The 24,805-nt window shown below is 38.4% G+C and overlaps 1 protein-coding gene across 1 annotated transcript in view; it reads left to right on the top strand.

Annotated features, from left to right (window-relative positions):
* The first annotated feature begins 6 nt into the window (after positions 1 to 6).
* LOC104914837 (ran-binding protein 3-like) overlaps positions 7 to 24,805 on the top strand; it is a 29,303-nt gene continuing 4,504 nt past the window's right edge. The window contains exons 1-11 of the mRNA XM_010725336.2: positions 7 to 415; positions 12,004 to 12,062; positions 12,326 to 12,362; positions 13,059 to 13,136; positions 14,199 to 14,273; positions 15,383 to 15,454; positions 16,130 to 16,254; positions 16,666 to 16,769; positions 20,350 to 20,434; positions 21,500 to 21,590; positions 24,072 to 24,202. Of these exons, the coding sequence (XP_010723638.2) occupies positions 208 to 415; positions 12,004 to 12,062; positions 12,326 to 12,362; positions 13,059 to 13,136; positions 14,199 to 14,273; positions 15,383 to 15,454; positions 16,130 to 16,254; positions 16,666 to 16,769; positions 20,350 to 20,434; positions 21,500 to 21,590; positions 24,072 to 24,202 (1,065 nt within the window). The 5' untranslated portion in view covers positions 7 to 207. The remainder of the gene's footprint in view (positions 416 to 12,003; positions 12,063 to 12,325; positions 12,363 to 13,058; positions 13,137 to 14,198; positions 14,274 to 15,382; positions 15,455 to 16,129; positions 16,255 to 16,665; positions 16,770 to 20,349; positions 20,435 to 21,499; positions 21,591 to 24,071; positions 24,203 to 24,805) is intronic.

Raw genomic sequence — 24,805 nt, 5'->3', positions numbered from 1 at the left:
GCCCGCACTGCCCGCCGGCACCCGGAGCCGCCGCTGCGTGTAGTGAGGCGGTGCCTCCCGGAGGGCGGCTGTTTGGTGCTGGGGGGACTATTGCCTAAGGAGGAATTAATGCGGCTAAATTCGAAGTCACAGCTGAGGCTTATAGATATGTAAACATATATATGTGATTACACGTCTGTTTATAAAGGCGCTTTTGAGGCCGTCATAATGAGAAACCAAGAAATTTCAGCTTGCCTAGGGAATGTTTCTTACGCAGATGTACGGCACTGTGCAGGCTGTGATGCTGCAGCCGGATCCCAGTGCTTTGGGAAGATTAAACGTGGTCTCCCCCAAGGCAGAGACCCCCAGGCTGTGCCCCCAGCTGCAGGCCTGCAGGCACAGACGATGCACAACACTGCAGAGGAGCGCTGCACAGGTACGTCTTGTTGGCTAACATTGGTGTGTTTGCTGTGTGCCCACTGTGCGGAGATTGCTGGGGAATGGGGCAGTGACAGCACAACGTCTGTTGGCCGTGGGATTGGTGGTGCAAAGCAGAGCTTGGCTGGCAGTAGTTTCTTTACTGTAAGTTCACAGTGTGACAGAAATGTTCAAGTTGCATTCAATTTGACAAAAAAAGATGGTGTATGACTGGGGTTTTGCCTCTGTAGCGCCCCAAAGGGGTTCCTCTGTGTTTCCAGTTGGGCCACTTCAACTCTCTAGCTTTCCAAAGCACTAGGCCCTGCATTTATGTCCCGAGCCCTGCACTGATGCACTGTGCCTTGAGAACTGTGGTCCTGCCTGGCTCCTCTGGGAGCTGTGTGGCCGTGGGGATGAACAGCAAAACCCTGTGTCATCTGGGTAGTGAGGAGACTGAGAATCAAAAGCGATTCAGTTGGAACTATAATAATAACATTTGTGAAGATGATGCTTTCAGAAACAAGTACTAGCATTTAGCATGTTTTGCAGGGGATGCTACCAATCGTTTTTAACTGCGCAGATAAATGAATGAGAAGATAAATGCGCAGATAAATGAAGAGCCAAAGTGAGCAGGAAGAAGTGTGTACCTTCAAGGTCTCAACATGGTGCTGCAATTAATGTACTTCATCATGCTTGGGATAATTAACCAATTAACTGTCCCTTCTAGTCTGTGCTTAGATTTGAGCACACATTCTGCCATTTATTTATATGCCTAAAATGAAGGAATGTGTCCCAGTCGTACTCTATGCAATTCAACTTCTATGCTACTTCATAGGGATTTGTGAAAATTAATATTGGTATAGTGCCTTGGAAGTGGTAAAGCTTTATTTGGCAATAGATTTTATTACCCTTGCAGTTACCATTTTAGAGGCTTTTATAATTTATTAAAAATGTTGAGCACTAGGCTGTTGGAAATGTTTAACAAACAGTTTTTGGTTATGTACCTTGGCACAGTTCTGGTATTGCAGCACTGTAAGAATTATGTGGAAGTGATAAGGCTCCCAAAAATATTTTCTTCACTCAGATGTTTGAAATAAAACTAACTGAGTTTTCATTGTTCATAGAAATTATGTTAAATATTGCTGGGGGAGGATATTTCTAATTTGTGTGCCTGGAGCTGTTCAAATGCCTGTTTATGTTTTGCCTGTACAGAAATGGATAGGTGCAACATATGCTGTATTTACAAAAGCTTCTGCAGGCTGTCAGCTGAGTTTCTAGGACACAAGCGAAGCATTTTATTTTTCAAATCTAATATTGTATGCTGCAAACCCACACTGAAGCTAGGAGTCATAAGCAGAATTGTTTGGAAGAATCCTTTCCACACTAATCAAGAAAATTGTACTTAGATTCTTCAGCATTTGGAAAAGTGACTGAAGAGAGGCTGGAGAAGCCTTCAAGTGTTAGGGCCCAATTCTGTACAGCTTTGCTTAGATGAAGAATTCTCGCTTCCATAATTGTTCTCACTGACACTGAAATTATTTATGTGGATTATAAACTGTTAGTATGACAATGAATGTGCAAGAACCTTAGCAGTATAGTAGACTGGATTGTCCTTCCGCTTCTCTCCCAGAAGTTTTATTGTGCAATGGTCAGTTAGATGAGGATTTCCCTTCCCCTTTCTGAGTACAAGAAGAACAGAAAGCACTTCTTTGACAGTGTACCTGCTGCTGATCCAAACAGGAACGTGTAAGGTTGTTTATCTGTTCCCAAGCTGTATGTATAGGAGTCGATCTGAGCCCAAGATAAGCAACATACATACACTTTATATTTAAAACAGGGTGTTTGAACAGTGTGCAGGGCTGTGTTCAGTGATCGCCTCATTTGCCACTGAAAGGCAGTCATGTCTGTAGCACTCACAGACAGACAAACAAATGTCTGTCATATACAGAAAAGAAATCTAATTCTCAAATATATGTTTTCAAGAAACAAAAGTATTTATCCAAAATTTCTTCTCCATGCATTTGAAATACTTTATTTCAGAAATGCTGAAACTATTTATTCCAATAAGTCACTTTGGTATGGTTTTGGACCAGACACTGGGAATATTTTCTTTTGGAATTTTTGCAAAATGAGAATTTGTGAGAGCTTGTTGCAAACTTGTTGATTTAGTGTCTTTCTTCAGTAGGAGAGTATTCTGACAGAAAAAGTTTAGTTAGCTTACAGGTTGGAAGTGGTACAAAGATCTTAAACATGAAAGCTTGTTGCCTGTACAGTAATAAAGGGTTAAGTATATATTACAAGGTCTCTTCTACCTCTGCATTTGCAAAATTCTTCTGATCAGTACTGGAGATTTGACTGGATTAGTCTTACTTGATTTATAACCTTATTCTATTTTCTTAAGTTGTTTTTTGCAGTTCCTGATTTGAACAAACATAAAGAACACAACAATCAGCATATGGGTATAATAGATTTAGATGTAAATAAATTAATCAATCTTTTCTCAAAATATTGTAGCAAAAAAAGAAAAATCAATTTATTTATTTTTAAAATCGTGCAGTCTTGGCATTACAGCTGGTTTTATTAACTGTGGAAAGAAATAATTTTTAAGCGAGTTGTTCTAGAAAGTAGTGAAGATACTTTACAAACAGAACCAAGAACTGTGAAGGATAGTAAGGGGAAATCTAAAAGTAGGTTTCCTGGTCCCATATTTACATCTTTGAAGTAGTGACCCAGTTTTTTCAGAGGTACAGAGCAGCCATGCATTTTCATTCCATGGTAGCTCTCAGCTGCTCAGGACTTACATAGACATGCCATTCAGAGTAAGCAAAGAAAATTTTAGAAGCTTTTTCTGTACGTTTTAAGGTAGGTGGATTTTCAGCCTGTTCTAGGACATCACTATTTTGCCTCGTGTCATCTTCCTTATTTGATTTTTGGCACAGGGAAGCTTGTTATACACTGAGGTCACTGGGAGACCTGAGGTTTTGGCTGCCAACCTCATTGCGCTCTCACTTGGCTGTGAAGTGATTCCATTTTATCTTGCAAAGTTCAGGGAGTATTTATAAAACAGAAACCACAGTTCTATAGCAGCTTTGGCAAATCCTGTTCTTAGTCAGAAAGTTGTACTATTTTTTTTAACTCCTCTTAGATGAAATCGTCCATCTCTGGAAATACAGACATCATCTTCTATCAAAAATAGATTAATAAGAGTAAATATACTTAAACATGAGTTTGAGCATGGATCGCAAAGACTATTTTCTTGATTTATTCTACCGCATATTTTCTCTATTTATTTTCTGCTTGACATTGCAGTTTTATTATCTAAAGTATAGATCATTTTCTGTGCCTTTAGAGCTTATTATCGTATCAGTGTACAGTGTAAATTTGATGGTCCACGAGGTAGTGTGGTAATGGACAGATCATCAGTGAATATAGTAAAATATTTCAGTTTTCTTGGCTGGAACTATGCTAATTTCTCAATCCACATCTTCTACTTGTAAGCGAGGTCACTGTTAGGTTTCTTCTTTTTCTTCATATTGCTACAAAATACCAGGAAAAATATTTTAGTTTTGTTTTTATTTCAAGTAAATGCTCAGAACAGTCTTATGTTTGTAAATGGCAGAGGCCTTGGTGGTTTTCTTCATAGTATTTTGGTAGTGTGAAATTACATTTGGCAGTTAAAAACTCAAAACACATTAAACCTACTTTTTCTCTAAACTTCTTCCCCAATTACATGTTCCTGGTTAGTTAAGTTGTAGTGAAACAAAAAAAATAGTAATGTTGGGTGCAACGTACATAGAAGAATATGCTATTTGTGTTCTGTTTCTTTGAAGCCAGCATCTATGATGTAGCATCGAAATGAAGGAAGATTTCCACTTTTAAATTTGCAAATTACAGTAATAATAAATAGCACTAATGATATTAACGATATGGTGTATCAGAGTGGAGAGACTTGCTCATGGTATGCTGTAGCCTTATCTCCCAGCATGATAGTATGCTAGTCTGATAACACATTTGAATATAGTGTTTTTTGTGTGCTGCATAACACTTAGTAAATTGTGAGCAAAACCTGACAAAGTTAAAGATTTTGTCCATCAGGTATTGGAAGTGACAGTAGAATTGTAGCTTCTCTTTTAGAATAAAAGTTCTCCTATGAAGTCCAAATGGAATTGTTACAAAACCCAAAGAGGTACACATTGTTATTTTCACTTAAAATACAAGCAGAAAATAGAAATTTTTAGGAGTTAGTTTTTGTCATCAGTGTTACACCTGTGTTGGGAGTTATGAGCTACTCTGTTTTTCAGGCTTTGCATTCAACAAATTCATTTCTGTAGTCAAGCCAACCTGAAATACCTGCAGGATTGGTTATTTGTTATGCTATGAAAGTAATAATATACTATTTGGGAATAGTAAAAGCTCAGGAAAAGTCTAGTCGATTGACATTAGGCATTTAAAGAAATTCTTGGTATGAAAGCCTTGAAAGAAACAGTAAAGTCCAGAAAATCCTGCCACCTAACTCGTCAAATGGCACTCAACTGACAAAGCATTAAAAAAACAAAAAAAAAACAAAAAAACAACTCTTAAAAAAGCCAGAAATAAGAATTTTCTATTGAGAGCACAAATGTATTTTTATTCTCTTGAAGATGCTTGGTTTTTTGTTTGTTTTTTTTATTTGCTCTGAGAGGAATAAAGCCACAGCACTGACAGCTACTTCTGACATAGGAGTTCAGGATTTTCCTTGCCTGAAAACTGGGAAGCATTGTGTTCAGATCCTCTCTGTAGAGTCTTTAGGTCTCAGAGGTGACACATCATTTTTCTGTCCTCTGTGCAACATGAAACAACAATAATAATAACACTAAAATTGCCAAAGCTGTCAGTGTCCTGCTTTTTGTACATGTGAAGTTCCTACAGCTTTATGAGGACAAAAGTGAAAACAATAGAAGTGAGGAGTGTAATGTCACAGTAAAGGCTGAATGACTCCTACAGATGAATAATGCTGGCTCATGGTATGCACGCAAAGTTGCTGAAAGCATTTTTAATGCTATTTCTGGCATGCCATACTGACTAGTGCTTCCTAGACTTAGACAGCAGCCAATGTTCATCTTTCCCAAAATGCATCCTTGCATTTTCTTGCAAACCCCACTTTAGAAATGCAGTTTTCATCAGAGTTTATGGACTAGTGTAATTTACAGATCACCTGCAGGTACTGTTCTAAGGCACAGCACTGAGCAGAAACACGAGGCAGGGACTACAGCACTGGGTGCAGGGCAGGCACCAGCCCTGAGAGCTGTGTGCTCTGTGTACAGGGGCTCAGGTCAAAGCATGTTTTCTTCTTGTGAGGCACAAGCTCCTGGAGCCAAGAGGCCACACAGGTAAAATCTAAAACACGGGAACTGGGCATTTCTAATGCATATTCCAGGCATGGGAGTATTTTGAACTTCAAATGCAGAGAACATTAGGCCAAGACCTTTCTAATTCAGCTACCATAGGGGAACTGTAGTGAGGAAAAGAGAGCCCAGTGTGATTATACATAGGGAGGCTGGCAGGTCCTGTGTCTGGACTCTTGGCTGAGACTGATGGCTTATTCCAGTCCCAGCAGCCAGAGGCAGCCCATTTGGCAGTTTTTTCTGGTAACTTTTTCAGCAGCCCAAGAAGTACCAAGAAGTACCAAGCCACTGAGGTCTGGAGCAACACAGTGTTAACCAGGCAGTAGCCAGCCTGTGTCCAGCTGTGTCCTATTGGTGAGGAGGAGGAATGATGGCTTCAGAACACCTCATTTTCCCTCCCCGTGTCTGCCTGCATGGAGCCTTGGCTGCTGCTGCTTCGTCCTGAGACAGGGTCGGGCCCTGCCTGGCTGGGTGCCCCCAGCTACTGCCAGGAGAGGAGGCTGCAAAAGTGCTTCTCCTTCTCCGAGCACACTGCTGCCAGCCCTAGGAGCAGCAGCCTTAACACAGAAAACCAAGAAGAAAAACACAGAGTTGCTTGCCAGTGTTAAAATTAGCAGGGTGACATAATTGCTGTAACTCTTTGATGCTGTTGTGTATTAGATCCACAAGTAATTCTGCATTGACTTCTCACTGCAGATCAGCTGTGGGTATTTTGTATTTAGCTAACAGGTTAAAATGCAATAGGAAATGGATGTAAAGGTTATATACATAGCTAATACAAATATACATTTAAAACTCTGTTACAAATGGCCTGATTGAGGATCTAACTGATGAACTATGTGGAGTGCTTTTCTGGAATTACAGAAAGATTTTCTTGGTTTAGGTGGATGCAGATCAGAACCCTAAATATGGTAACTGTGCCAACATCAGCAACCTCTTACTAGATGTACTCAGACCAAGAAAGCTTTCCCTTTGTCTCCAAAATACTTGATGGGAAATACTTTTTATATTTATTACTGTGTCAAAATATGCATATTTTTCTTTAGGAGGCACAGTTATATTCTGGCTACACATTTTTGTGTTGGTAATGAAAAAGTTGTGAATTTTTCTTCAGTAACTTCTGTGTTTTAAACTGTTACTGGAATTTTGATGTTGTTTAAATTGCAGTGAACTTTCCCAATTCCTGTGAAGAGCCTTTTAGCTCCAACAAAAATTAACTGAGGAAGAAGGTCACTTCTTTTTTCACAGCAGTTCACTCTTTGTTAATTCAATGCTTTGCAGTAGCAAATGTACTTTTAAAAATATTACTACCTTCAAGAGGACTGTGAAGAATATGAAGGTTCTGTAGTCATGCTTGAGTCATTCTTTTTTGTTTTTCCTTCATTCAAAAGGAGTACAAGGGTTTTTTGTTTTTCTTTTTTCTTTTTTTTTTCCTCTTGCCATTGAAATACTATTGTTTATGTGAGCCACTCCCCTCTAGTGAATAGAAGTGGAATTGCTCCATCTCATGTCCTGCCATGGACCACCAGCTGCAAGTGAATTATGGAAATTTTCTTTAACTTCTGGTGAAAGAGAATTATCATTATGGGTATTGAACAATGCGTTTTTTTTCCTGCTTTCCCTGTTAAGGACAAATCAGATCACAAAGCCTACCATGTTTGCTAAATTCAGTTATTTGCACAAACGTAATTGCAAAATTAACTTCATTAACAGCAAAAGTATTAGATGTTACTGCTGTATCTATGGATCACTGGCTATCAGTAATAGTGTCATGCTGTTTGCCCCAGGTTACATACATGCAGCATTTGTTTTAACAATGTTTACCTTTTTTGTAATTTTTGTCAGTATTTGAAAATATAATTATTTAGTGACACTAACTCTTCTGTGTTAACAGTTGCTTTAGTAATTGTTTGAATAACTGATACCAAGATACTCTGTTTTGTTCACAGCTAGGTTTGTGAGCCTAAAAACATACAGTTACGCATGAGAGTAACATTTGGGTTCTAGGACTTTGTATGTTTATATGTTGGGGCCCACAACACAGGAAAGATGTGGAGCTGTTAGAGAGGGTCTGGAGGAGGGCCATAAAGATGGCCAGAGGTCTGGAGCACCTCCCCTACAAAGACAGTCTGAAGGAACTGGACTTGTTCATCCATCCAGAAGAGAAGGCTGTGAGGAGAAATCATTGCAGCCTTCCAGTATTTAAAAGGGGATTATAAACAGGAGAGGAATCAACTTTTTACATGTGTAAACAGTGATAGAACAGGAGGGAATGGTTTTAAGCTCAAGGCAGAAGTTCAGATTGGATGTTGAAGGAAGTTTTTCACAGAGAGTGGTGAGGTGCTGGAACAGGCTGCCAGGAGAGGTTGTGGATACTCCATCCCTGGAGATGTTAAAGCCCAGGTTGGATGGGGCCCTGGGCAACCTGTTCTAGTACCAGGTCTGGAGGTTGGTGGCCCTGCCTCTGGGAGGAGGTTGGAACTTGACAATCATTGGTGTCCCTTCCCATTCTATGATTCTATAATTCTGTGTTGTACTCACGTATTAAAACTAACATGATACATTCTCTTACCTAATGCATAAAGAATAGGCAGGGTGAAACTGTTTCCTTGCTCTCCTTCTAAGATGATTTTCATCTCAGATTCCTGCATTTTCCTGAGAACCAGAGATGCAGTTCCTTCTTGTTAAAGCACAGCACGGAAATGTATGCCTCTTGTCTTGTCCCTGCTGCACACAGTGAGAAGTATCACAGTTATAATCTGGAAAATAATATGAAGACCAGGATGGAAATTATGAAAGAAATGGACAGGGAGTTCAACAAACAACCATACCGAACCACAGCATGCAATGTATTCTGAGTCATTCTTAGTATGAGCATTATGAATTGGACAAAAATGATGTGTCTCAAAGTTAAGAAAACAATCAAACACTGAGGGTATACATTTTTCAAACCTTCTAGTACAGTGACATTTTAGTTCAGTCTCTGCATGCTCACTGTGATCTGAGTATGGTCCCTTTCTGCTGTGTTACTCTGTTTTCGTGCTGATTGCTGAACATAGTTTCTTTATATGTATACATACTGTATTAAGGGAGCATCATGCTTAAATGTGTACATAAGCATTTGGTGGCTCAACATACTGGATTTTGTGTTGTTTCAGAAGTAGATGTGTTTCCTTTGTTCTATTCGATAAACACATGTAATCATAGAATGGTTTGGGTTGGAAGGGACCTTTAAGATCATCTAGTTCCAGCTCCCTGCTATAGGCAGGGATGCCTCCCTTTAGAACAGATTGCTTACAGCTCCATCCAGCCTAGCCTTGAATGCTTCCAGGTTAGGGGCATCCACAACCTCTGAGCAACCTGTTCCAGTGTCTCACCAATCTCACAGTGAAGAATTTCTTCCTAATATCTAGTGTAAATCTGCTCTCTTCCAGTTTAAAGCCTTTTCCCCTCATCCTGTTGTAGTCTGCCCTTATAAAAAGTCCCTCTCCAACTCTCCTGTAGGCTCCCTTCAGGTACCAGAAAGCCACTCTAAGATCCCCTTGGAGCCTTCTCCAGGCTGAAGAGCCCCAGCTCTCTCAACCTGTCCTCACGGGGGAGGTGCTCCAACCCTCTGATCATCTTTATGACCCTCCTCTGGACCCCATCCAACAGCTCCATGTCCTTCTTGTGCTGGGGACCCCAGAACTGGATGCAGTACTCCAAGTGGGGTCTCATGAGAGTGGAGTAGGGTGGCAGAATCACCTCCCTCAAACTGCTGATAGCACTTCTCTTGATCCAACCCTGAATACAGTTGGCCTTGTGGGCTGCAAGCACACATTGCCAGCTCATGTTGAATTTTCATTAACTACAACTCCCAAATCCTCCTCCTCAGGGCTTCCCTCAAGCTGTTCTCTCCCCAACCTGTATCTGTGTTGAGATTGTCCCAATCCAGATGCTGGATCTTCTGCTTAGTCCTGTTGAACTTCGTGAGATTGGCATGGGTCCACCTCTCAAGCCTGTCCAGATCCCTTCCCTCTAGTGTATCAACCGCACCTTGGTGTCATCTGCAAGCTTGCTGAGGGTGCACTCAATCCCACTGTCTATGTTGCCTATAAAGATGTTAAATATCAGTTCCAGCATCGATCCCTGAGGAATGACACTCGTCACTGGTCTCCACTTGGACACTGAGCCATCCACTGCAACCCTCTGAGTGCTGCCATCTAGGCAATTCGTTATCTAGTCAAAATCATTTTTCTCCAATTTAGTGACTGGGATGTCATTCAGGACAACATCAATCTACAATCCAGAGAGATGATGTCAGTTGCTCTTCCTTTATCCGTTGATGCTATAGCTCCATTATAAAAGGCCACCGAGTTTGTTAGGCATGATTTGCCCTTGGTGAAGCCATGTTGATTACCTCCAATCATCTCATCTTTATTTTCCACGTGCTGTAATTTGTTATCCAGAGAATAATCCATCCATCAGATCCATTTTTCTCCAGTTTAGTAGGCAGGATTCATGCAGAACAATGTGAAATGCATTGGACAAGACTAGGTAAATGATGCCAGTTCCTCTTTCTTTATCTGTTGATGTTGTAACTTCATTATAAAAGGCCACTGAGTTTGTCAGACATTGCTTGCCTTTGGTGAAGCCATGTTGGGCCATGGTAGGGCCCTCAGGAGGATACGCTCCATGATCTTGCCAGGCACAGAAGTGAGACTGTGCCTGACAATAAATAAATATGGAGTCTGTATTCCTTCATAAAAATGTAGAAGATAACCATTCATTAAGTAACTGCCAGCAATTGCTCTGGAGCTGATCACATCAAAGAGTCATTTTTATTTTTTTTCTCTGAAAAAAAAGATAGAGCAAGCATCAGTGTGCAGAAATTTTTACACAGGTTTTGGTGCCTTGTGCAGACATTATGAATCAACAGTGTAAAGTCAACTGAGATACTGGGGGAGGGCTGACATAACAGATAGGAAAACAGTAGTAATAACGGCACATATAAGATGATAAGTAATTTTTCCACTCTGCTCAGCACTAGTGAGGCTTCTGCTGTGTTTCTTGCACTGTCTTGGTTGACTGAATTTGCATCTGGCATTGGAGTCCAGAGGAGAACAACTAAAATGATATTTTGAGCATATGCCTTTAAAGGCAGAGTGAAAGAATTTTTAATTTAGGAGAGAATAAAAATGAATTGTGACTTTAAAGACACATATGAGTGCTTTGAAGAAGAAACACATTGCTTCCCAGTCCAAAGAGAACATGCTTAAATGCAGGAAGAAGAATGTCAGACTTGACATTAGGGAAAATTTCTGATGACAGTTCTGATGTGAATCATTTTCCATGTCCATTGTGTATAACTGAACATTGACTAGGAAGGCTGTAGAGTCTCCTTTATGATAGGGTTTCAGGAACAAGTTAGGTGTTAGGCATTCAGTTGTCAGAAATGACACAGGTATAGATGATGTATTAGAGAAACAGGATGTCTCTCCTGAGGACCATTTCTGTTCTATAATTTCAAAATAGATACTCTGATATCATAAGAAACAAATTTGAGAAAGCAATTTGGAAGAGAGGAAAGATGCTTTCTAAGGGAATGAGAAAAGGGTCATACAGCACAAGTGGGAGTAAGTGAATATTACTCTGAAGAGGAGCAGAAGCTGTTGGACACTTTGCACACAGATCCAGCATTATAATAATAGGAGAGATGGTCCAAATTTACATCCATCAAAAATAAAAAGAGCATGCTTTTTAACTACATAGGGGCATAAGCACAAATTACTTTGCACAGGACGTAAGGGGAAGAGAACATGTAATTTCCAAGCTTACTACTCGGTGATATCTAAAAACCAGTATGTCATTACTATTATGTAGTCCCCTAAAACCTATCTGATATCCAGATGGAAATCCACTGTGAATTTTAAGTTTCCTTACACTACAAAATCAGACATGTTTTTTGTAAAGGCTAAAGGCAATTCTTTCTTCTTAACTAAAAGAAGCATAAAAATATCAAAGCCAAATCCTGTGGCCTTCAGTTAGGTAAAGCTTATGCTGGGATTTGTGGGACTAACTCTTTTATTTTTAACTATGGACATCGCTGTACATCACTGTAGCTTTTCTTCATCTCTAATAAAGAGAGAAAGTCTTGCTCATTACCGCATAGCACTGTAAGAACTTTGGTTGGTAAGATGAATCTCTGTTATGAGATTGTTACTTAAAAATATCTCCTTTCCAGAGAGATCAGTGCTTGCCCAGCCAACATTTGTGTTTGGAAAGAAGGACCATCCTTTGAAGGTAAAAACTTCAACTTCTTTTTTGCATCAATGATAAAAGAATACTGGAAATGAAGATTGTATAGACAATGATTCTAGTAGTAATAAAAGATTTAGCCCAGGATAAGGCGTGCAGTAACTGAGAGTAAAATAGAACAAGGAAAAGAGAAAAGTAGAAATGAGACTGCTTTTAATACACGTATGTTGGACTGATATGCTTTGTGACCTGCTCTAGAAAATGGCTGCTCTATTCTCCTTGACCTTTCCACACTTTTTTTTTTCCAGCGACCTGCTGAAGATCCAGTTTGCAAAGCTGAAAATGGTAATAACCACTTCGCTGAAACAGTATAATAATACACTGATATATTCATAGGATCTGACTGGAAAGACATTTGGAACTGGAAAGTGTGTATGGAACTTTATTTTGTATGAACTGGGACAAATGTCTGTTAGTAGTCTAAGATTACATGGGAAGTTGAGCCACCTTCTATATCCTAATATGTATGTCCCTGTCTTACCTCAAGAATGTCTCTTGGCATCTTACCTCTCATGTTCATCAGAAAGTCAGACTACAGGAAGCCCTGAATAGGGTCCAAGTATATTCATCAGCTATATTTGCTCTTAACTGCCCTTTCCTGTTTGTTGAAGCTATAGTATAAAGCTTATCATTTTTAGTGCCTTCCAAGCCTGTGGGCCATGATCTGATTGCAATGACTTAATTTTAGGTCCCCTGAAATCAGCAGAAAGCTCCCTAGGGCTTCCTGCCAGGTGCTGAAAGAGATGCCAAGACCCTGTTTTGCTTTTATATATTGTCTTAAGACTGTTCTGTAAATCATTTCTAGAATTTATTCTGTTCAGGTCTTGATTCTTTATCATAACACTGTGCTGAAATCACCTGCCAATCAGTCCCTGAAGGAAATCGTATTAAATTATATATATTTAAGACGGTTGGACTAGATGATCTCATAGGCCTTTTCCAACCTTGAAATTCTATGATTCTATGATTGCTTTTCTCTAGATTTCATCTGTTCTTCCAAAAAACGTGCAAGATCATCATCTTGTATTTTCCAGAATTCCGGCTCAAAGTCTAACATAGGTATGCCATTTGAGTCCTGTCATGTTGTAATAACTGTAGTTTTGTACTCTTGTCTGCTAAAGAAGTGAAGGAGTTTTTCCGTCCAAGAATTGTTTCTGCATGGCAGAAATGAAAAGTTAAACATTTATGCTAACTTCCATGGTAATTTTTAATAAGTGTCTCTCGAAGTGAAAATACATTATTTTTCTGTATTAACATGATGTTACATAGATACTTAAAAATGTATATATTTCATAAGTTTGCTCGATGAGCTCAAACAGTCAGTAAAAAAAGAGGGCTAGACAGGAATGAGATGCCCTGATTGTGGAAGAGATTGTTGTTCCTTGGGCAATTCCTGAAAATCTGAAGTAATTTTCAGAAGGACTTCTCTTTTCATCTAACTGTCAGGTGACCTCAAAGTTCCTTTGAGGACTGTGGTTTTCTTCTATGACATGCAGAAGAAGTGCACACAAGTCACTGAACACTGTTAAGCAGTAGGACTGGTCACTTTTTAAAAGTATTTATTTAACATATGAGTGGGACCAGGAAGTTGCTTCAGTATTTATGTATTACTATGTGTGAATGATATTTTTGTTTAGTTCTGTGACAAACCTGAACATAGCTAAAAGGATTTAAGATAACCTAGGTTGGGTTCACACTAAAAATTACTCTGAGATCATGTACAAAATATAAAAATACATGGGGCAGAAATTTTAGAGTATGTCTGCACCAAAATATGAAGTAGGATGCAAAAGCAAGCTTTTCTCTTGGTTGTCCAAATATTAACTGATATCTTAACTCCCTGCTTCTCTTTTGAACCTCACCAACTGATGATCTCCAAGACAAAACCACTGTAGAGTAGGCTAGATATAAGCAGTTTATCTGAGCTAGGCTGTGCTACTTGGCCTCAGAGATGCCTTCAGTTCAGCCGTGTAGACATAACATAGCAGTATACTTCAGAAAGTGGTAGATAGCAGAAAATAATTTATTCTGCCATCAATTAAGAAGTGACATCAAACTGTCTAACTTTAAAATTAATCTTGCTTTGTTCCAAATAATAATTTCAGTTTATTATTCTTTCAGATACAACGCTTGCTGAGAAAAGAGGGAGATCATCTTCCTTTACCATTCTTCCTAGATTCCCTCCCTCCCAGCCAGGTGAGTAAGAAAAAAAAAATGACAATATATATTTACACAGCAAAGCATATATAACCTAAAATCAAGAGGTGTACAGAACTGCCTTCCTACAGAACAAGGACAGAACTGGACATGATTGGGCTAGGCTGTTATTTGGAGAGAAGAATGAAATATGTTAGGAGAGTTGGTAGCTCAATAAAAGAAATGTTTTTTGCATTTGGTTTTAGGGAATCCCGCAATGCTGGGGAGGAATCTTTGAATGAGTTGCCAATAGACATTTTATTGTGTTGGTACAAATAGTAATTGAAAAACCAAAATGGTGTTAAAGTAATTAAATTATTTAGTTTGCTTGAAATTTAATGGTTGTTGTTCCTGTACAAGCATCATTTTTTTGTCCCAGGAGCCTGTCTTTGATCTGATTAGTGACATTATGAGCATTTTCTCACTCTTTTATACTGGAGAAGACAGAGTGGACTGAAATCCTAGTCTGTCTTGTCAGGAGCAGGTCTTTGACAGACTTTGGCATGAGGGAATTCTAAACAGTCTTATAAGGACAATATTACAGTAACAAATGACATTCTTCCTGCAATTAAAAAGCAGTGATCATGTGAAGAGTATTTATCACTTGTGTAATTTACAGGATATGATGTATAGTTGCTATTACTGACATGTTTCTGGTTATTATTTTTTATCTTTTTAAAAATGGTGAAAATATCAGTAGTGTAATGCCAGTATTGTAGTAAGTTACAAAATCCTTTTTATAAGAACAAGGGCAGGGTACATTAATTTATTCCCATGTCCTTAGGTTTCATTTACTCATCGTAGAAAATCGTTAGATGGAACGAGATAGTGTTGCCATTTCAATGGCTTTGCTTACCAGCAGCACCTGGTTTTCAAAGCTGAATATTTTCAGAGATTAATGCATCTGTTAATGTTCAAAAAACTTTAGTCTCTGGCAGAACCAGAAAACCCATGGTACTTGCTGTGCGTAAGTCAGTAACAGTTGTTCAGATGGATAAGTTGGGATATTGCTTAGACACTACCAAATTGGGGAGGACTTACAGAAACGTTGAGTAATCATTTAAAGGTTATCCTTATTTGTTAATCAAGTTTAAATTCCTTATTCGTAGCAAGGAAGAGCAACATATTCATGACCTCAGCTCTTCTTCAACGAAACATTGACGTGGAAAGTACAAAAGAAGGTAATTGTCATTGCAATATTCATCCACTGTAGCTCCAAAAATACATTGTTAACAGATTCAGAAAAGATAAAATTGACAGCTGTACTGTAAGCTGAGTGATATGCTAATTGCCTTTATGAGGCTAATTATTTATTTATTTGATGGTGTAGATGTTCCCTGAGCTCTGGTCTGAGATTCTGCTTTGACTATTTAATTCCTTAATGGAGTGAATGTAATCTTGAATAGTGAAATTCCACACTTCTAATACAGTACTGAATAGACATAAAACTCTACCCTTTGGTAAGGCAATGAAGTGCCTTCTTGGTGTCTGCATTTTCAGGTGCATGATTAAATATGAAATGCTAGAAGGCAGTATTGATTTGTTTGGACCTAAGTGTGTAATATATGTATAATATATTTAGGTCCAAACATACATTTAGGTTTTAAATATCTTCTATTTAAATAAATATATATATACATATGTAGTGCATTACCATTCTGTCCTGATAGGGTAACGGTGCAGTGTGTGTTTTAGAGGAGTTAAGATTTTTGAGAATGTGTACTAAGGAAACAGTAACAATAGAAGTAATTTAAATAAACTTTGAAGCTTGCAGTTAATGAAACAAAACACATAGCTATTAACTAAACGTGGAGAAAATTTCTGTGTTTAAATATTTTATCTTTGTATTTTGCAAGGTTCGTTGTCAGAAAGTCAGCTGCGGAATGTTATTAGACCTGCCATTTTACAACCCCCACAAGCCCTGACCTGTCCTGAAAATCCTGCAGTGTCTCTAGTGACTAAGAAAGAAGCACATACTCAGGTAAAAAGAAAAGTAATTTTACTGACAAAAATATGTTTGGAGCTCGGTCAAATGAAAAACAAAACAAAACTAAAGCAGTTCAGTATTCCACTGCATGATTTTCAAGGAAGCTCCTCTGTCAGTTTTAGGGGAATCAGTGGAAACTGCTAAACCAGTGCTGTTTTAAAAAAACATGCCTTCTTTGCAGTCTAATGCAACTTTTAGATATTGGAGTGGGCAAATGGAGTTTGGGGATTTTCTGGATTTTTGGTGTATTGATTAAGCGTACTGACTGAGTGTACAGCAGGAAGAAGCCTTTACCAATTTCCACATATATCAACCTCAGTGACTCTGGATTTCTTGCAAACATGTTTATAACAGAAAATAATCTTGGATTGATTAATTCATCCAGTTTTATTATTTTATTTCTAGTTATCTGAAGACAACTCTTATTCCTCATCTGAGAATTCAGCAGGTTCCAGAGCAGCAGCAAAGTCATCTAGTGCTGTGAATATTTCTAGCTCTAAAACAGCACGGTAAGTTTGATTATTATATTTGTACACCATTTGGATACTTAGTGTATGGCCTGCCCTTTTGTCCTGCGTGTCTAAACGTATGCTGTCCAAATACACACTGTACTCACTGGTATTTGTGTGTGGTGCCAGGATTTGTGAGTGCTGACATGAGTTCTGTATGCCATACGGAATGAAATCCTGCCAGGAAACAGTTCATTTCTCATTAGCAACTCCCAAGCCAGAAACTATTTTGGTTCACTATCTCATGCAGCTTTGTCAGTTCAAAATACATCTTGGTTTTGAACGTTTACAGTCATGTTTGTGTTTCTTTGGAGAACTCTGTTGTGATGACATAGCTGCTCCAATGTATGTAAGTATATCAGACACAGAACTCATGAAGAAAAGCATGCAGTACCATCATTGAATAAAGCAGCTGATATGATACATCTGTACACATACAAGAATTTGTGGCCTGAGTGACTAGCTGTGATGACTGCAGTGCATCTTTGTGCAGACATGGGTTGTCCAGGATGAACTTCTGAATTTCTGCATAAAGAAGCTGACTTCTTTGGATTGGGACCATCACCTCCCTGGATAACAGAAAGAAATCGTATCAGTGTGAAAATGGGCCTTTGATTTACTTACCTCTCTCTGAAGTCGGGCTCATGAAAATACTAATGGCCTTTCTGTGGTTAACTAGTTCAGTGCAGACAGGTTATTTTGTATTAATAATGCTTGCTAATGGTGCATGACAATCTTTTACTTAGAAGTTTTGAGTACCAGGAATATCCCTGAAATGAGTTACTGATGAGAGAAGAACATTTCAAAATTGTTAGAGTTAGGGTAGTATGGTTAGGTTTTGGTTGGACTTGATCTTTAAGGTCTTTTCCAACCTGAGCAATTCTATGATTCTATGATTTAATTGCTAAGGCCACAGCCAGTATATTATTGATGTTGCATCCTTTCTCCCTCCCACACAAACTTGGGATGCCAAACTTCAGAGAAGGTGAGGGATTTTATATGCACAAACAACTTAGATTCTTAATCTTTATTGGTAAGAAAAGCATTATTAAAACAGAGATGCACAATGGTGATTTTGGAAGAGTCAGCCTCCCCTTTTCAATCACAGTTAATGATGTGATGAAACCCTGTGAGAACAAGATGGAGCCACACAACATACTGGATTTGTAGGAGATTCAGAATGATGGTAATGCACATATTAGAAAAGCTAAAGGAAGACACTACAACCTTCAGATCAATTGATACCAATATTCCAAATCCACTTACTCTCTGACACCTGCACAGCATCTAGGAAAGGACAACTGAGTGGCTATCTCTTCTGAAATAGATGAATAGAGAAATGCTTTGCTGTGTTTCAGTACTGACCAGTTGCAGGACTTGAAAGTTCTTACAGTGTTAATTTTCCTTTCATTTTTAAAAGGGATTTCTCATCTGCTTGGTGCCTGATTAGTTTAGTGTATCAGAACTGTGGTAAAATGTTTAGTTAATTGCCAAGCTGAATATTCATTTAAAAATGGCCAGGTGCTTTCTGTTCTTCCAGCATTACAGGTGGTGCTAGTGCCTTTCTTCTGATCTGCATAAGCTGCTTGTTTCTTTAAAATACTTCATTAAAATCTTTTCTCTTAGCTCTTTTCTCACAGGTAACTTGACAGATATTCAAACAAACAACTCTATTAAATTCCATATGCATGCTAAAGAGTAGCAACCATTGCAGCCAAGGCCTGCAGATTACAAAGTAAAAAATCTTGTTGGTTTCTTTTTAATTATTAATCATGGTGAAGGTATTGACATTTGTGTACACTTAAAACAAAAAAAAAAAAAAAAGGAAGGAGACTCAATAGCAGGGATTCCTGCTGCCTGTGGATGTCCTGTTCTGTCTTTCTTCTTCCACTTGTTCTCTACGTAATGCTATTCTTTATAGTGATGAATGAAAATGGTTTCTTAGTCCTCCATAGTTGCTGTGGCTGTCCGTGTTCCATTTCCAACAGTTCAGTTTCCTGAACTGGCTGTAGCTTAGAGCAATTTGTTGAGTTTCTTGAGTCTGATTATGAAATCAGTAATTACATTAAAATTATTAAAATGATTGTTATTAATATTAATTATGAACACTTAAAATTATTAAAAGAATTAAGGAAAATATTATTAAAAAAGGAAATCATTTCTTCAGTGACAAATACAATGCTGGGAAAATGCAGGCTTCTGATGATGTATTCAGTTTTCACAATGATTTACTTGAAAACCTGCAGGGGGTCAGGGCTAGCATTAAAACTGGCAACTTTTTGGACATCGAGAAGGATCAGCTGAATACCTAGATCTGCTTCTATCTCTCCAGGGTCTTTTCCAAGTTTCTCCTTCTATTCTTCTTTGTTCGTGGTAATTCCCTGAATTCAGTGCCTCTGTTTTGCATCTCCATGGCAATGTCATCCCTGGCAGATTTTGTTCTTGCCCTGCAGCAACGTGAGGATACTAAGATTTTAATGAGTCTCTCAGGCTGGTACTTCCAATTTAAGGACAACTAGAAAAATCCTGCACTGATATCTTTTTTCTTAAATTTCTCTAAACACACAAAATCCATTTCACATTATTTGTTTGAGACAATGCTCTGGCTTTAGTTTTTTTTAATCTCTTCTGGAATGCTGTCCTTACTGATTTGCTGGTGCAGCAACCTGGAAATATCAGATGAAATCTTAGGATAGATATTGATTGCAATTCAGTGAAATATACTGGAGAATTTTCTTTACTAAAGGATAAGAAAGTCGTTAGCTTAAACACACTTCAGATTCCCCTTTAATGGTGAAAAACATGTATGAAAGATTTCAAGGCTGCAAAAAGTCTGATTTTCTGATTTTTGTTTCTTATTTTCTCTTTGTCTAGCAATGCATCAAATATGGGATAAAAATAGGAATATCTTTTTTCCTAAGTGCAAGATGGAAACAGTTTGTACTGAAGAATTCCTTCATCCTACTTGAAGAGATTTCAAGCACACTGCCATTGTGAACACAGAAACTTAGTTGTAAACTCAAATCATAAAATCATAGAATTACCAAGTTTGGAAAAGCCCTTCAAGATCATCCAGTCCAACCATTCATCTACCACCAATATTTCCCCACTAAGCCACGTTCCTTAGTACTGCATCCAAACATTTCTTGAGCACCTCTAGGGACGGTGTCTCCACCACCTCCCTGGGCAGCCCATTCCAGTGTCTGACAAGTCTTTCAGAGAAGAAATGTTTCCTAATATCCAATATCAATGCTTCGAGCATGGTGGCCTAGTGGAAGATGTCCCTGCTAATGACAGGTGGATTGGAAATAGATGATCTTTTAAGGTCCCTTCTGACTCAAACTGTTCTGTGATTCTGTGATTCTACAATACTACTGTTCTGTGAAACCTGTATGTTTTTGCAGTATTTATCTGATTGCTTAAGAGGTCATTTTTTTTTGTTTGTCTGTAATAATATAAGATGTGGTAGAGTAAATATATGAACTTATTTATATTCTTTACCAAGTAATATGTTTGTTTTATTTAAAGAAATTGTGTTCCTTACTTAGTTCTAAATCAAATACTTATTTTGTTCTCACAGAATTCAATTATTAGAAGACGGAAGTGTTCTAAGCAGCAACAATTCTGGTTTTGTGTTTGGAGAAAACATGGTTGAGAGAGTTGTGGTAAGATCTGTAAATTCTGGCACACTTTTTGTCAAAATTAACATCATTAAGAATTTATGTTTTTTCAGAGATTGATTCTTTTTAGCTCCTTCTGTTCTTTTAAAGATATGAGTATACAGATTGCAGTGGCTGCTGAAGAGAAAATAACTATTTTCTGTTATTATTAGGAGGGGTAGGCATCCCTGTTTTTCCATCCTACATAAATACTCTAATTACAAACCTCTAACAGTATGCATTTTTCTTTTGATAAATTTTTGACTTGTAAAACAGTTGCTTAAATATTCCATGTAAAGCATAACAGCAACAATAGTAGAGAAAAGAATGTGTCCTTTATCACTCATATAGTTTCTATCCATCCATTAAGAACTGGGAGATCTTCATTTGAATACTCTTGGGCAGAAGACAATATTTAACACTCACCATAGATACTGTCCACATTAAGATATATTGTGCATGCCATCAAACAGCTTAATGAATTAAATCCTGCTGAGGACTACACCACTTAGAGTTGAATTAAAATTCACTTTCTAGTAAGAGTACAGTGAAAAAAATATGCATATCTGCCAGTGAAAAAGTTTGAGAACTGTAAGGCTGGTTTGCAGCTTCTGACAAAGATTCATATATGATAAGAGTTTAGTCACAGTATTGTAAGAAGTCAGAAGTGTTAATTTAAAACATGGATAAGAAGCTTTATCTGACAAACTGAAAGAGTGAAAGTTTTAATTCCTCTGAAATTAAATTTGTGGTGTCTGGAAGTTTTAAGCTCTTCTGGGGAAATTAGCTATTACTTAAACACGTAAGTCTATCAACGGATTTAAAGCTTAGTCCAGGATCCTTACAAAGACGCCATTATTCTTGGCAGGATGATGTACTGATTTTATGACAATAAAATTACTTCCAGTGAAGAATAAAATTGTATAATCTATGTTGTTTTTACTCATAATGTATTACAATTCCAAATCTTCTCCCTGCTGTGCATTAAAAGGTTCAGTGTTCTGTCTGATAAGAATATAGCCTCTTTATATAACTAGGAAACCTTATTTTCCCCCTTTTCTTTTTTTCTAGAGCCCTGAAAAGCATTCCTTGTCATGCAATGAAGTTGATTCATACAAAAGAGAAATAACATCACTTTATGTAGAATCTTTTCATGTAACAAGTAAGTGTACTCAGCAAAAAAGTACAGCTAGTTTTCATACTGCATGTTTGAGTGTATATTTGAGGGTGTCAAATTAATGGTGCTAAGTAGTTTTCAAATGTTACTGGCATGTCCAGTCTCCAGAATACCATTATGTACTTGCATGTGAAGTCTGTGTTTAGAATCATATAATCATAGAATGGTTTGAGTTGAAAGGGACCTTTAAGTTCCAATTCCTCTGCTTTAGGCTGGGATCTCCTCATAGGGCATATTCTCCAAGCCCTTCACAAACCTTGTTGCCCTTCTTTGGACCTGCTCCAGCACCTCAGTGTCCTTTCTGTACTGAGGTGCCCAAAACTGAACACAGTACTTAAGGTGAGGCCACACCAGTGCCAAGTACAGGGGAAGGATTACTTCCCTAGTTCTGCTCACCACTCCGTTCCTTCCAGTCTGAGACAAAGAAGTCACTAAGCACTTCAGCTTTCTCCGTATCCCTTGTAACTAGGTCTCTGGTTTCCTCCCAGAGAGGCCCCACATCTTCCCTGGCCTTCCTTTTATCGCTGATATACCTATAGAACAACTTCTTGTTCCCTATTAAATCCTTGGCTAGATTAATTCTACTTGGATTTTAGCTTTCCTAACCTGATCCCTGACTGCTTGGACAACTTCTTTGCAGTTCTCCCAGGTATTTTGTTCCTGCTTATACTCCATATAGACTTTCTCTTTGCACCAGAGTAAGTCCAGGAGTTACTTGTTTGTCCACAGAGGCCTCCTGGCATTCTTGCCTGCTTTCCTCTTTCATGGGATGCACTCTTGGGCTTGGAGGAGAAGGTCCTTGAACACTGACCAGCTTTCTTGGGCCCTTCTTCCCTCCAGGGCTTTATCCCATGTCACCCTGCCAAGCAGTTCCCTGAAGAGGTCAAAGTCTGCTCTCCTGAAGTCCAGAGCAGCAAGCTTGCTGTGCACCCTCTTGTACACTCTAAGGATCTTTTAATTCCACTCATGGTCACTGCGGCCAAGACTGCTCTTGAGCTTCATGTCATCACCATCCCCTCCATGTTGGTGAGGACAGGGACTAGCATGACACCTTTTCTTGTGGGTTCCTGTACCATTTGAAAGAGGACGTTATCATCAGCACAGCTGGTGCTCTGCTGTGTCATCCTTACAACATACATCAGGGTGGGTAAAATCCCCCATGAGAATCCTGTTTTTTGAATGTGAAGCTGCTCAGTCTTTCTGGATCAATGGCCTATAGCATATCCTCACTACAACATCTCCTTCCCCTGCCTTCCCTTTAACTCTAACCTGGGGATGGTTTCTCAAAGTTTCCATGGCTTAAGTAGCTGAAGCCTTGTTCATGACACCTCTCCTTTAACTACATATTGGTGTTTTTTTTAAATTCTATCAGTGCTTTCTCTCCCGTTCCCCTAACTCGGAGGACTGATGAGAAAACTACCTGTGCTCCTAAGTCCTTCACTGCTGCTCCCAGCTCCTTGTAGTCCCTCTTCATATTCTTCATGCAGCTCATAGCTGCATCACTTGTCCCTGTGTGAAACAGCAACAGCAGGTAGTAGTCAGTGGGATGTACAAGGTGTGGCAACCTCTCTTCCCTACCTCTTCCCCTGACTCTCTTCTGGCAGCTGCTCTTTCCTCCTTGATGTGAGCCCTAAGCAGTAGACGTCTATCAGCAATGGATCAGGATGACAAATGAGTGCTGCAGCAGAAAGCAGCTGCAGTTTGGTATATAAGATCTGAACTAGACTGACTTCAAAACAAATTATCTAAGTTACACAGAGAAGATAAAGTTTAACTGCTATGTTTGATACTTGAAAAAGTGCAGAGAGCTTAGTGAGTAACTTTCAGAATGCATTTTGAACTACGGTTTTAAACTATCTGCTGTTTGTATTCATTTGTAACCTATTTGTAGGGCTGAAACTTCTGTAAAGACAGATTTCAGGGGTTATTTGTGACTCCTGGGCAGCTTTTCTGCTAGGCAAGACATAGAAACCTAGGGAATCCGAAATGGGTCCCCATCTTCAGCCATCTTTGCATCCTTCTCTGCTAATGGTTGTAAAGGATCTTCTTTTGCAGCTACATTCTTTGAAATCAAAAGGAAAAAAAAAACAAACCCAACATAGAAAACATGTATAATACATGCATCAATTGGGAAATATGCCTTTCATTATATGTTAATCTCCTGAGCATTATTAGAAACCACTTTTATCTGGAAAATCAATTTCTAATTGTTCAGGGCTTGTTTCTGCAACTTGTCCCTTGGGGCAGATCACTGCATCTTCAAGAGAGCCCCATTCAATTCAGAATGATCATAAATATCTGAGACATTTTGCAATATTCCAGCTTTTTTTCCTTCTAGTTGGACAAAAGTGCAATAGCACTAAATGACATTGGATGCCACAGGGAGTACTGAATTCACAGGCCATCATACATGCTAAAGAAACTCATTCTACAGAAATAAAGATTTCCTTCTTTCTTTCCTTACAGAAACAGCTTTGTTGAGGAATGCAACACAGACTGAGCCAGCAGCTGCTCATATTTCCAAGCCAGGGGAGAAAATTCTGTTAGATAAAGTTGAAGTTATAACTGGAGAAGAAGAAGAACACAATGTACTACAGGTATGTGTTTCATAATGCCCTGATGGTCAGCAATTTTGTTGGTGAAAAGAATGTCTAAATCTGAATTTACTAAATTTTACTACATTTACAGAATTTACTTCTGAAGCAATCAGAACATCACTATATGTTTTAAATTTTAAGTTTTTTTAAGATACACTTCTGTTTTTTTTTTTCTTAAATTTTCTTTTTATATTATATCCATATGTCATTGTAACTGAAACATCAAAATTAGAAGTAATTTGAGTAAATTTTTTTTTAATGACAAAACATTTTTGGGGAAAGAATGTGTTATTTAGTAATCACCTTTATAAACAACTACATCATAACTTTTTCACTGAATGAGAGGTAATATGCTATTAGAGCGCTTGCAATGCATTAATCTGTCAGTGGATATCACACTGAAGAGTTAATGAAGATGAAATAATTGAAACAGTAAACTAAAATTCATAGAATCATAGAATCGCAAGGTTGGAAAGATCTACAAGATCATCTAGTCCAACCGTACTCTCACTACCACTGCTACCACAAGCACTAAACCATATCTCACAGCTCCTCGTCCAGACGCCTCTTGAACACTGCCAGGGACAGTGACTCCACCACCTC

This window comes from Meleagris gallopavo, chromosome Z (assembly GCF_000146605.3).
Source record: "Meleagris gallopavo isolate NT-WF06-2002-E0010 breed Aviagen turkey brand Nicholas breeding stock chromosome Z, Turkey_5.1, whole genome shotgun sequence".
Taxonomy (NCBI): domain Eukaryota; kingdom Metazoa; phylum Chordata; class Aves; order Galliformes; family Phasianidae; genus Meleagris; species Meleagris gallopavo.
The sequence above is the reverse complement of the archived record's forward strand: the minus strand, read 5'-3'. Positions and strand labels throughout refer to the sequence as shown.